Genomic DNA, 13845 nt, shown 5'->3' with positions numbered 1-13845 from the left:
ACTCGCTGAACTATTTTGCTGATCCCCGTAGCCACTTTTAAAGTCCAGTTGTGCCTAGTATAAGATGCCAAGTACAAGTAGGATGACTTCAATAATAGTATCCATTTTGAGACATAAAATTTGGAGGGCAGCTTGTTACACAGCTACAGCTAGCAGATACACATGGTATTTCAGAGCAGGAATCAGGAGAAAGATGGCCAGTGACTGTTAGCATTTGTGGTTCTTCCAGTTTCAAGTTACCAAGGACTTAAAATCTTAGAAGACAAAAAAGAATTTTGATTTGCATTTTAAGACTTTATTATTTAAAAAAAGGAAAAGTAGAAGAATGTCAGAGAAGGGAGGTGGGGGAGGCAGAGGGCAGGAAGATGGAGGATTCTCCCAAACGTTGGATCCAGGTGACCCTCCTTCCTTGACTATCGTTGTCCAACCCCAGTCTCTTCTCTGTCCTGGGTTGAGGCCCCAGCCACCATCTTCTTCAGACCTTGGCCCAGTTCTCTGCCAGGTCCTGGGCAAAGGGGAGGGCAGAAGAAGGGTACAGGACCTGGAGACTTTGTCTTTGCCCTTGAGATACCCTCAAGTGGGCTCTTGGTCCTCAAGCTTCTGGGGGCCCCAGGGAGGTAGGCGTTGAATGGGGTGGGAGCTTTGGAGGTGAAGTCCTGAAGCCCAAGGACCAGCAGGGACCAATTAGGTGCAAGGCTGATGGTCATAGTCAGAGGCTGGGGCCTTCCTGTGGGAAGGAAGGTAGAAAGTAATGCATTGGTCTCTATGATGTGAATAGATGGGTTGGACAGATGCTGCGTGAGCAGATAGATGAATGGTGGGTGAATAGGTGGATAACGAATGAGTGTATGTATGTATGGATGGCCGTGTAGAAAGGTGAAATGGGTGAGTGATGGATGAGTAGGTGGATGAATGGATAGATGGATGGATGGATGATGAATGGATAGTGAAGTGGGTGAATGATCAATGGGTGGATAAATGGATGGATAGGTAGACAGGTAGGTGAACAGGTAGATGATGGATGGGTAGATGGGTGGGTGGATGGATGGGTAGACAGGTGAATGGGTGGATGGATAGATAGATGTATAGATATGTAGATGGGTGGGTAGATAGAAAGATGGATGAAGCATCTTCTCATCACCCTTGGAAAATTCTCATTGGGTTAGGTTCACTGCTGGAGTTTAATGAAGTGATGAAGTAATGAGAGTGATGATCCCTCGACTTCACTAACTCACCTTCCTTTTGAACCCAGTCTCTATAGGTAATGCCACTCTCCTTCTAAGTTCAGATTCATCCCCATTGATCCTGGAAAGCAAAAGAAAAGGTCAGTGAGCCTTCCTGCCCACAGGTACCCTAATACCCCATCGCTCCTTCTGTTACCCATGGTTCTTCACCAGGATCAAATGAGTCAAGTGTTTTAAGAAGGCTCTGAGCCAAGCAGTGGTGGCGCACACCTTTAATCCCAGCACTTGGGAGGCAGAAGCAGGCGGATACCTATGAGTTCAAAGTCAGCCTGGTCTACTGAGTGAGTTCTAGGACAGCCAGGGCTACACAGAGGAAACCCTGTCTTGAAAAAGGAGAAGGAGTTGGATGAGGAGGAGGAAGAAAAGGAGGAGGAGGAAGAGGAGAAAGAGGAAGAGGAGGAGGAGGAAGAGGAGAAGGAGGAGGAGGAAGAGGAGAAAGAGGAAGAGGAGGAGGAGGAGGAAGAGGAGGAGGAGGAAGAGGAGGTTCCGGCCTTTTAAGAAAAACTAGTCTTTAATTTGGCTGAGTCTGGTGATATCTTGTGCCCCCTGTTTGGAGGTCAGCCATGAATCATTTGTGAACTGAGACTAAAAGGTGTGTGGTTAGAAGTGGAGCCTGGTATAGGAAGTGGCTCAGCAGGGACAGGGAACTTACCCGGTGTCCTGACTGTCACTTGTGGCTGAGTCTCTGTGAAGCCTGCCATGGGCTGGCCCTCAGGGTTGAAAGATGCACCCTGCCCTAGGAAAGGGGTTGGGGTGTATGGTGAACCTCAGGAGGCTTACAAGGGTGCTACTGTGCAGACAGAACGCCAGAAGCCCTGTGGAGGGAGCTAAGGCTAAGGCTCAGGTCCAGGAGCACCTCAGAATGGGTTGGGGCACAGGCAGAGGCTCGGGAGCCCCTTAGGGAGAGTTGAAGTAAGACAGATTCCCTAGGGATCACAAGAATAGGATTGGAGCCAGATGAGATAACACACACCTTTAACCCCAGCACTTGAGAGGCAGAGGCAGGCAGATCTCTGTGCATTCAAGGGAAGCCTGGTCTACAGAATGAGTTCCAGGCTAGCCAGAGCTACATAGTGAGACCCAGTGTTAAGAATAAAATTAAAATTTGTCAATACTTAATTTAGAAAAAAAGATGATATTTGGGGTGTAGACAGGGGTGGGGAGCCCATGGAAGGGAGTCGGGGTTTAGGTGGAGCCACAGAAGCTCCAAGAAGGGATCAGGGTACAAGATGAGCCTTAGAAGCCTCAGAAGATGTGGTGTAGACTCAGGCACAGGAGGCCTGGTCCTACCTGAGACTGGAGGAATTTTCTGTCCCTTTTGTACCTGTGCGATTAGACTGGTCAATCATGGGCTGCACTATTCGTCTCCGGGCATTAATAAACCTGGGAAGTGATGGGGAAAAGGAAAAAAAAAAAACTGTGAGGAAGTCAAGGGGTCAGAGAACCGCAAGGAGGGACAGCAGAAGGAATCCAGATCCGGGCTGCCAAGAACAAGGAGTGGGAGACGGTGTTTCAGCACCGCGGACAGCACCCAGCCCAGTCACTCACCAGTTGTTCACCTGCAGGATGGTGAGCCCCGTGTCCTGGGCCAGCTGTTTCTTTTGCTCTTCTGAGGGGTACGGGTGCTGCAGCCACCAACAAGAGTCATTCTGCCTGCCCCGCTGGTGTCTGCTCCCTAAGGTCTAGCCTGGTATAACTGGTCCCCAAGGCAGGAGAAGGGTGGGAGAGCCACTCTCCCTCCCTGGTCAAAGGGGTGGAGCCCAACAAAGCCTTGGGCAATTTACTTCCCACCCCCACCTTTCACAGCAACTAGAGGCAAGTTGGGCAGGAGGGGGCTCGTACTCTGGGGAGGCAAGCAGCCCCACGCATCTAGTCCTACTCAAGGAGTCCAATGGGGTCCTTTTACACCTTTTTCCGCTTCCAATATATACTGCTCCGCTGTACCTCCTACACTTAGGTTTCTTCCTGAAGCAATGACTGGCCTCAAAGTTGCTATGTAGTTGAGGACAGCATTGCCTCCTGAGTGCTGGGGTGACAGGTGTGCCCCACAAACCACACCTTCTTTATGTAGCACTGGGTGGAATCCAAGACTTTCTTACCTTACGCCAGCAATCCACCAAACTTAACTACGGCTCAAATCTCCTGTTTAAAATTATATTTATATTCTCATTCTCTCTCTCTCTCTCTCTCTCTCTCTCTCTCTCTCTCTCTCTCTCTCTCTCGTGTGTGTGTGTGTGTGTGTGCACATGCACAAGCCTGCATGTGGAGGTCAGAGGACAACTTGTGGGAATCAGTCCTCTCTTTCCATCAAATGGGTCCAAGGACCAAACTTAGGCTTTGCAGTAAATATTCTTACTTGCAGAGCCATCTTAGTATCCCTGGTCTTTCGTGTGTGTGTGTGTGTGTGTGTGTGTGTGTGTGCAACAAAGAAGCTTCCCATGTAGCCCAGGTTGTCTTCAAACTGAGAATCCTCCTGCCTCAACCTCCTGAGTGCTGGAATTGCAAGCATGGGCTGTCATTTCCAGTTCTAAACAGTTTCCTCTGTTTTTAGTCTGTCTTCTTTTAGCCTCTCCATGTATGCTTATTAGTCTCCCTCCACAAGGCAGTGTGGTACAAGAGTTAAGGCTAGATTGTCTGCATTTGAAACTATGTCTGACTGGGTGGCCTGAAGTGAGACCCTTACGCTCTCTGGGCCTTGACTTCACAGTGTATTTAGCAATAGATCATCCTCCACAGGGTATCCTGGGACAGGTGGTGTGTGGATGATTGATGGGCAGGTGAGTTGAAGGATGGAACAGGGGTTGCTGGGAGGACCTATCTCTGGGTGGCTCATAGATGGGGCTTGGCCTTTGGAACCGTGACCTCCCTCTCTCTGTGTCCATTTCAGCCCAATCTGAAGACTCTCACCGAGAGATGCTGGAACAACCAGGCCCTCATGATGTTGGTGGCCACTTTGGGGAAGATCCCCCTCTTCTTGTTCCGTCTGCGTTCCAGGTCCAGGTCCTCATCCTCTCCTGCAGAGCTGGGAGAGGCTACGCTTGTGTCCAGCCCATCTCCTGGGGCCGGGAGGGAGACATGCCCAATTGGTGCTGGTAAGCAACGTAGGACCACAACACCCTCACCCAAGACACCAGACTGCAGCTGTGTCCCTGGGAATCTCCTTGGAAGTCTAGCCTTAATCCTCAGAGCAACGCCCACGTTTCCTCTGTCCCTCTTAAGTTTCTCACCTTGGTCACTTGAGTTGTCCCCACTCTGGGAGGCCAGGCCTCCGCTGGATGGACCTGGGGTCCCCAAATGTACAGACCCACTGTCCTCATGGTCTCTGATCCATGTAGTATTCTAGGAAACAAGAATGGGAGGTCAGGGGGAAAGCTTAGGGAACCCGGGCTCTGTAGGTAAAACCTGTACCCGATCTTCCGGTTGTGTGATCATAGGTGAGTGACGTCGCCTCTCTGTGCCATTTTCAACTGTGAAATGGAAGACAATAGCAGCTCCCCCCTTTGGTATGAAAGCTCACCTATGTGCAGGTGAATAGTGATTGGCAGGTAAGCAGAAGCTAGCGGTCTACAGGACACGTTCGTCGGACACCCTCAGGACCTGAGATAACCTCAGACTTCATGCCTCACTCTGAAAGCTGGGGTGGTGAAGCCCATTAATCCCAGCACTCAGAAGGCTGAGGTAGGACTGCCCTGAGTTCTCAGGAACTCTGGATCACAGGATAGAACCCTTCTTCAAAAGAGTAATGAGCTACACAAAAAGGCAAACAAAACCTTTCTCGTTTTGAGCTGGGATACTGGGGCAATGGGTGTCCTCTCACCCCCAGCAGGAGACTGGGCTCATCTCAGCACCCAACCCATTAACGTGCTCTGGCAAGCCATGAATATTAACTAAGTGGGGAAAGTACAGGCTATAAATAGCCTCTCATTAGTTCAGGTTGGATTTTTTTTTTTTTTTTTTTTTTTTTTAGTGAATTTACACTGAACTTATGAAAAAATTCTTTCCATATGTGTTGTCTTTTATTCAGTGCTGGGAACAGATCCTAAAGTATCCTTCATGCTAGGCAGGGGCTCTACCACTGAGCCACGCCCCCAGCCCCTCACTGGGGGATTCTAGGCAGGGGCTCTACCACTGAGCCACACCCCCAGCCCCTCACTGGGGGATTCTAGGCAGGGTTTCTGCCCCTGAGCCACACCCCCAGCCCCCCACTGGGGGATTCTAGGTGGGTACTTTACCACTGAGCCACATCTTCAGTTTTCAGAATTTCATAAAGGGGGTTCAGGTCCTATTTTTGTTTGTAGACTTTTTTTTTTTTTTTTTTTTTTTTTTTGAGATGAGGGTCAGTCTGCAGCCCAGTCTGGTTTGAAAACATACTGTGTAGTTCAAGATGGCCTTGAGCTCACAGTGATCTTCCTCCCTTAGCCTTCAGGGTTTTGAAATTCCAGGCCTATACCACCATGCTAGACTTTCCCCTGAGACTTTTATGTATTGTATAACTGAACATGACTTTCTGAGTGTGAGTACTTATCCCTTAGACCCAGGTGGCAGCACTGCCCACAGACAGTCTGTGTGTGTGTCTCTGTGGGGACATCTCTGTGTGTGTGTGTGTGTGTGTGACCTCCAGGTAACTGTCCTTTGAGGATAGCTGCGGATGTGTGAAGTCTGAACAGGGACCTCCCTGGGAATGATGTCCAGCCTTCTCATGTAAAGTTCTCCTGAGACTCTGATGAGTTTGGAGACAAAGGGTCTGTGTGTGTGTGTGTGTGTGTGTGTGTGTGTGTGCATGCCAGAGTCATATCTGGTGCCTTGTTCAAATTTTCTCCCTTATATACTGAGGCAGGGTCTCTTGCTGAACGCAGAGCTCACCGATACAGTCTAGCTAGCTGGCTTGNCTTGCTGAACGCAGAGCTCACCGATACAGTCTAGCTAGCTGGCTTGTTTCATAGATCCCTGTCTCTGCCTTGTAGGTGCTGGGATTAGAGTCAGGCTATTAGACTCACCCAGCATCTACATGGCTGCTGTGGATCCAAATTCCAGTCCCTAGGCTGTCATGGTGAGTACTTTTCTCATCGAACTGTCTCTCCAACCCCAACCGAGAGTTTGTGAGTCTCTCCTGTGTGATAGTGTGTGGATGTACCCCAGGAGTCTTGCAGTGTACCTGTCTCTGACTTTGGGCTGTGTCATTGCTGGATCTGTTGACAGCATCTGGATGCGACCCTCAGATGACTTTTTCTAGTGGAGGTAGCTGCTATGCATGTAACTATTACCTATTGTGCTGAGCTGATTCCAGTTTATTTACCTTTATTTATAAGTCTATATAGATGAATATGAGGCTACATGGCTGCTGGACAACAAGGGCTTTTGGGTCAGTCTCTGTCCAAGTGTGACCTTATCTGAGTTTGTTCAGCAGTATCTAGAGCTCTTTGGCTCCATCAGAGATAGCTGTGTGGTAGTGTGTATGTGCTGTGGTTATACTTCAGTGGCAGTCCAGGAGTGCCTGTATGACCTGTGCTATTATCTTGTAGCCATGGTTTGTTTGAGGATGTGCAACAGCTCTATAGTCTGTGCTATTGACTCATGACTGTGGCTCGTTTGGGGACTTTTTGGGTGGCTGTAGGGTCTGTGCTACTGTCTCATTGTTGTGGCTTGTTTGAGGATGTGCAACAGCTCTATGGTCTGTGCTATTGCCTCACGACTGTGGTTTGTTTTGGGACTTTGGGTGGCTATAGGGTTTATACTACTGTTTCATGTTCATGGTTTGTTTGAGGATATGCAACAGCTCTATGGACTGTGCTATTGTCTCATGACTGGGTTATTTCAGGACCTTGGGTGGTAGGGTATGTACTACTGTCTTGTGGTTGTGGTTTGTTTCAGGAGGTGGTACTCATTATGGTCTGTTGAGTATGGCTGTCTATACCTGACTTAGGCTGGTTGGTTGTGTATATGTGTCTATGCCAGCTGTATTTGTGTGTTGTTGTGACATGGGAATGTGAGTGTATTGTACACTTCATAGTTAACATTTCTGAAGTGTTCAGATGTGAAACATGTCTTCCTGCTGTATTCATGCCTAGCTGTCATTGCCATGAAGTACATAGTGGCCTGTTGATGCCCACCTGGTCTGGGAGGCTGGGGCAGGAGGCTGCGTAGTCCTCAAGGTCCTCCCTGCAACCACCATCCCGATCCTCAATCACCAGGTCTATGGGCATCTTCCCCTTGAGGCAGGTGATGTAGCGGTGACAGAAGTTGTCGCACAGGTCGTGGACCTGGGAGGGCAGCGGGGTACTGGGGGGGCCACCCGGGGGAGCCAGGGCTGGGGTATACGGGGTGAGGGAGCATTCTGCTTCCACTCCAGTGGGGAGTAGGGAGAGAGGAGTTAGAGGGTGGGGGTGGGGCAGGTGCAAGTGAGACACCCTCACCTTCTCCAGCTCCAGCAGGTGGAACCGGAGTACCTGTATGGCCTGGACCATCTGCAAACAGAGAGGAGGAAGAAAGAAGAGCAGCTAGGTGTGGAGGTGCACACATGGAATCCCAGCTACTTGGAGGGGGCTAAGGCAGGAGGATTGCCCACAAGGACCAGTATGGGCTACACGGTAGGTTCCTGGACAATAGGGTGAGATACTGTTATTATTATTATTATTATTATTTAAGATAGAGAAATATCCTTAAGACAGTACAGCAAAGAAAATGACAGGAACAGAACAGAGAAACCAACTGGGCCAAAGGAGAAACAGAGTCAGGCTTAGTAAGTCAGCATTAGGAAAAATTTGACTGACGGCTAAGGTAGAGAGAGAAGCAACAGGAAGAGAGTCCATCACACAGGGAGCCGAGAGGTGCACAGCCTGTACCCCAGATCTGCCTGCTCTCTGCTTTTGTGCCCACCTTCACCTAGTGAACTACATTTCCCAGCGAGCTTTGCCAAAGGAAGTGCTAGTGTGCGAAGAAAGGGTATTTCTCACCAGCTTCCTCTTTCTCCCTTCTCACCCCTGCACTACGTAGGGCAGTGATATCACTTGCCTCGGCTCCTTCATGAAGCTAGAGTGGCAGAGTTGAGATTCGGTCTCTGACCACCTGGAGTTCTCAAATGGGCAACGCTCTTGTGGTTTGTAAATGTGGGCTAGTGGTTTCCTGTCCTCACCCCTCAGCCAACCCCAGGAATACAGGTGAAGGGAAAGGACAAGGGCTGGCTGCGGAGGGGACACGGGGAGGGCCTGGGCCTCACCAGGTTGTCCAGCTCCGGGTTGGAAGAGAACAGCGGCCTCTCGGAGCGGATCTGGGAGGGAGAAGAGAGGCCAGGCAAGGTGGTCCCGCCTCCTGCCCGCCCTTCTTGCTGCCTCCCCTGGTTCTTCATTCTGGGGCTGCCCACCTGCTTAGCAAAGGCAGCAATATCCTCATTGAAGGAGTCAGAGGAGCAGACGTCACCACCTGGGGGTGAGCCCAGTCCAGCCGAGGCCCCATCACGGGGCGAGCATGTAGCCAGTTCACACTTCTCAAAGACCAGGGCCAAGAGCGGGAAGAGGGGGTGTCTGTGGGGACAGGAAAGTGGGCATTCGTGAAGGGAAATAGGGAGTGCTCAGAGACAGACACGAGAGAAACAGACCCTGAGAGACACAAAGGACACTCTGGGGGAGCCCTGCCTGTCCCTAGACCCACTCACCCATAGATGTCATCCTTCTCTCTCTTCAAGCTGTCGCTGTCCAAGCCTGGAGCTTGGAGCTGGGGTGGCCGGTGTGGGGTGTAGGGCCCAGGGGCTCGAGGTACTGAAGGTGCTGCCTCTGTAAAGCTGGCCAGGGCTGGCGTGTGCTCTGTAATGCCGGGGTAGTGGCTCAGCTCATCATACTACAAGAGAAGGGGCAAGGCCCGGGGAGGTTAGTGTCCCCAGGGCTCAGTCTCCTTACCCAAGGTCACACAACGTGTACTTCAGTATCCAAGGATCCCGACCTTTGCAGAATCACAGAGAGCAGTCCAAGCAGGCAGGGGAGTCCTGCTCAGGACCCCAAAGGGGTATCTAGGAAGGAGTTGGATGGCTAGTAGCTGAGGGAGAGATAATGGCAAAGAAGCATAGAGACAGAGATATTGAGGGAGCCAGCCAGGGAGGGAGAACAGTGAGGGAAGCGCAGGGTCTGACAGGAGGTATAACTCAGAAAAATCCAAAAAAATTCACCTGCATATGCACAGCTTCTTCCTACTTATTTTACAAGTGTATGTTTTATTTTTGTAGTATTGGGTTCCAGGGCCTGGTGAATCCTAGGCAGGGGCTCTACCACTGAGCCACGCCCCCAGCCCCTCACTGGGGGATTCTGGGCAGGGGCTCTACCACTGAGCCACGCCCCCAGCCCCTCACTNGGCAGGGGCTCTACCACTGAGCCACGCCCCCAGCCCCTCACTGGGCCATTCTGCGCAGGGGCTCTGCTAGCTTTGTTTGGTTTTGAGATAGACTCTTACTTTGTAGCCTATGCTGACCTGGAACTCAGAGCAATCCTCCTGCTTTGACCTCTGGAGTGCTGAGATTACACTACACACCTCTGAATGTCTTAACAACTTATCCTATCCAACATGTAAATCCACCATACCCATATCCACACACAGTTGGGCACACAGCCGACATACACACGCACACACGCATGTGATACACATGCGTATATATGCTATAGTGTATGTTCTTCAGAGCATGCAGGCTTAGAGCACAACACCCCGAATTTCAAGAGACAACTCTATACACACACACACACACACACACACACACACAGACATTCACATAACTTACAGAGACAGACAGACAGACAGACAGAGTGCACCTAGCACCAAGTCAGAATTGAATGAATGAGGAAATGAAAGACATTTAGCACAATCTGACAACAGTCAATAAATACATTTGGGGGAGGGTAACCCCATTCTACCATGCAAACAGTCCCAACCAGAACCAAGATTAAAGGAGCCAGATTTCTGGGTCCTCCTGTTACAGAATCACCATGGGGCAGCAGGACCTGTGATCTCCAGGTAGAAGACTGTTCTTAGCACTGGGGAAACTGGGGCTCCAAGAGGCAAAGGGCTCACTGGTATGAGGCAGAGGGTCCTGTGTTCCCCAGCCGACCTGGGCGCACTGGGCCATCTGGGTGGCTGTCACTCCTCTTTTGCTTCCGCAGGCTAACTTCTCTAAGCATCCTGAAGTAAATTCACCTGCTCCCTGCTGCTCACTGTGAACCCAGACGACGGGGTCTTTACCTCCTGCCAGGTCCGTCTCCAAACCTCCCTACACTCAGGGCTCCCATCTCTCCCCGGCTCTCCCTTGTCTGGCAGCTTGGTGAGATGTCCCACCCCTAACCCCAGGGTGGGTCTCAGACAACAGAAGCCAGAGGAAAAGCAGACAGGAAGAGGATAGAGATGGGGAAGACCCAAGAGATAGAGGGAGTAGGGGAGCGGGGGGGGGGGGATGAGGGGGAGAGAGTGACAGAGAGGAACAGAGGGAGGGGCAGAAGGGACTCTAAGGGGCAAAAAGGGACATTTAGAGGCAGAAAGGGGCTCAGGGCGGGACGGCACGGCCACCTACCCTCCGGGCCATGAGCCGGCGCCGCCTGTCCTGGGCTCGGGAGGTTACGGCCTGGGGCTCATCGCGGCGGGAGGTCCCCGAGGTCCCCGCCGGGTGCCAGGGTCTCCGAGTGGCCAAGACCCGGGGATCGCGGCCGAGGGTGGCGGCGGCTCCTCCGCTCACACGGGCCCGGCCTGTGTCACATCCGGAAGTTCACGCGGAGACGCTTAACCCGCTGTCTGCCAGAACGGGGCCTCCTCCCGAGCGGCCCCTCTCCTGTCTTGTCCCTCCCCTCGCCTCTGAGTCCCCTCCTCCCTCTCCTTCTCTGCCCCCCCCCCCCCTTTCTCCCTAGTCCTCTATCTCCAGGGTTTGCCCTTTGTTCCTCACTATCTTACTCTCCTCTCCCCTCTCCTCTCATCCCCTCTCCTCCCCCTCCCCCGCTTCTTCCCTCCATGCTGTCCCCTCCCTCCTCTCCTCTTCTTGGGCTCCAGGTCTGCCTCCACCCACCTTGGCCTTTGTACGTCAGATTCGCGGGGTCTTGTGTCTGGAGCTTCCCGCGGTCCCCTCTTGGTCCTCTCTGCTTCTCGCTCTCTCCCTGCCTGGCCGCCAGGGGTCTGCAGTAGCTTTTTGCCCCTCCTCTCTGGTCATTATTCTGTCCCTGTCTCTCCTGTCTAACTATGAGGCGGGATTAGAGCAAACCAGGCACAGGAAAGAACCAAACTTATATTTTAGTTTGTCTTCTTGCTCCGTTCCGTTTCTGTCCCTTGTCTCCCCTGGGGGGACGAGGGTGCTATCGCCCCGAGGCTCCAGTGTGTGTCTAGAAGTGGCAAAGTATTGAGTTGTTGTGCTTCCCTCGGGGATGTGTGTGCCTCTGTCCTTCTGAGCTCTCTTTTCAGGAAGGCCCTTAGTCTGGATGGAGTCCTCTCAGCTGCCCCCAGGGGAGCAGCCTGGGACCTCCAAGCCTTGCGGGGATGGGAGGGGGTGGGGTGGGATGGGGTGTAAATCATGGATCTAGCCACTGAGGAGGTGCAGACAAAATCTGTCAGTCAAACCCCAAGACAAGCTTTGGAGTGGAATTCCAGTGGCAAAAAGTAATTGTGCCAGGAGTGTGTGGCACTCGGGGAGACTGAGGCAGGAGGAGCATGAGCTGGATGCAAGCCTGCTTATATGGTAAGATTCTGTCCCCAAACCCGAGGAAAAGAGGAGGGTGTGATGATGTGGGCTGGGGGAGGAAGAGGAAGGAAGGAAGGAAAGAAAGGGAAACTGAGAAAGAGACAGAGAAGGGAACAGAATCAGAGAGAGAGAGAGAGAGAGAGAGAGAGAGAGAGAGAGAGAGAGAGAGAGAGAGAGAGGAGCCTGCTCACTTGCTCGCTCACTGTTGGTGGTGTGAGCCCTGCTGGGCTAGCTGGAGGTACATTTTACGACTCCCATAAACAGCGCCTGGCACTCCTTCATCTTCTCTGCTGGAAATAAAACAAAAGCCAGGGCAGGGGTGACAGGTGGGGAGGGCCTGAGACATGATGTATCCAGAGGCTGCGGAGGGAGGAGGGAAGACTAGGGGGACAGGGCCCTGCTTTTTCTCAGTTCCTGGAGGGTCTCCTCTTATTGTCCCCGAGTCTGCCCCTCCCTCTCCTCACTCTGTCCTGTCACCTGGGACACCCACAGATCCTGATAGAGTCCAGGCCTTTCTCCAACATGCCTTTCACTCTCTGCTACAAACCAGGGCTCTAGATTTCAGGGGGCCCTGCCTGAGTGTGGGCTTATCACACCGAGTGGGGTCCCCCTTCAAGTCTCCACTTTGGCCCTTTGAGGCTGGCAGAGAGTGGGGTTGGCTACACACATCCACCCCCAACATAGGTACTGTGGGGTAGAAAATTAATCTAAGTGACTTTCAATTAAATGTGTAAAGACCCCTGTCGGCTCTTCCCTCCCTGACTACCCTCAGTGGAGCTTTGTGGGGGGGGGGGACACAGCAGTTTAGGGTCACAGCTGATCTGTATCTTGGGGCAGTCACCTTTGTCCTTGTGGGACTGGATTTTTGGGTAGGGGGATGACAGGGTCTCATGTGACCCAGGTTAACAAACTCTATACAATAAAGGATGACCTTGATGCATGATCTTCCTGCCTCAGCCTCCTGAGTGCTAGGACTCATTGCTATGCCCAATTCAGAAGCTGAGTTGGAGCCAGGGAGCCACCTCACTCAGTCTAGGGTGGAAGGAGGAAAAGGGGTGGACAAAGAAGGGCACGAGGGTTTGGTGGTGACAGAAATGAGAGGATGTGTGTGCCCACAGAGAGCTAGCTGCTGTTACTCTGAGCAAGAACAATCTAACAGTTCCCAGCAAGAAGCAGGGGCTAGGGCTCGTGGGCATAAATCTTTTTAATTAATGAAAGGAACTGGGGGGGAGGGGGGAGATGGAGAGTGTCTGGGTGAGAAGTTGATAGGAGAGGCAGTGGCTGCAAGAAGGAGGCTGGCAGAGTTCAAACGCCCCAGTCTAACACACCTGCATATATTTGCACATGTGTGCGTGCACATGTACACACACACACGCGCGCACACACACACACACACACACACTGGACCCTTTCTCTGGGACAAGAGGAGCTGTGGCAGCCAGGGGGGCTTATTGGCTAGTGTCCCCTCTGGGAGGGTGGTATTTGGGCCACTCTACATGCATCTGGATGGAGCTGGGGAACTGCGCTGGGCTCTGCTTGTGTAGCTGCTTGGGACTGCTCCTGTGTGACCCCACTTAACCCAGGGAAGGGCCCCAGACTGCATCCAGCACCAGCCCTAGCTGAGAGCATGGGGGTTCCTAAGTCTTCCCAGCTCAGTCTCCTGGGCAGGACTCTCCTACCTGGCCTCAAGCCATGGGGACTGTGACGATGATAGATCATAGCCTCAAGGTTCTCAAGGGATCGCAGCACCTCCTCTCTGTCTCTGTCTCTTCTTCTCTTTCTTTCTCTCCAACTGTCAGTCTGTCTCTGTCTCTGTCTCTCTGTCTCTGTCTGTCTGTCTCTGTCTCTCTGTCTCTCTGTCTGTCTGTCTGTCTGTCTGTCTGTCTGTCTGTCTGTCTCTCTCTC

General features: G+C 52.0%; 1 protein-coding gene across 6 annotated transcripts; it reads right to left on the bottom strand.

The window, feature by feature from the left end:
• Positions 1-273: 273 nt before the first annotated feature.
• On the bottom strand, positions 274-11342 carry Meis3 (Meis homeobox 3). 6 transcript variants are annotated; one of them, XM_029532141.1, is made up of 14 exons: positions 11275-11341; positions 10789-10961; positions 8896-9077; positions 8605-8764; positions 8461-8511; positions 7658-7708; positions 7355-7504; positions 4472-4583; positions 4152-4300; positions 2793-2869; positions 2569-2627; positions 1897-1980; positions 1236-1305; positions 274-727 (listed from the first exon to the last, which is right to left on the bottom strand). In XM_029532141.1, exons 2-13 carry the CDS (start codon positions 10798-10800, stop codon positions 1256-1258), a joined length of 1137 nt encoding a protein of 378 aa, XP_029388001.1. In that variant the 5' UTR covers positions 10801-10961; positions 11275-11341; the 3' UTR covers positions 274-727; positions 1236-1255. The 6 variants fall into 6 exon arrangements, with proteins under 6 accessions (XP_029388001.1, XP_029388002.1, XP_029388000.1 ...); XM_029532142.1 differs by having other exon boundaries at positions 7355-7453; XM_029532140.1 differs by having other exon boundaries at positions 329-727; positions 4152-4583; positions 11275-11342.
• Positions 11343-13845: the final 2503 nt, after the last annotated feature.

Source organism: Mus pahari, chromosome 19 (assembly GCF_900095145.1).
Source record: "Mus pahari chromosome 19, PAHARI_EIJ_v1.1, whole genome shotgun sequence".
Lineage (NCBI taxonomy): Eukaryota > Metazoa > Chordata > Mammalia > Rodentia > Muridae > Mus > Mus pahari.
Note: the sequence above shows the minus strand (reverse complement) of the source record. Positions and strands in the feature narration are given on the sequence as shown.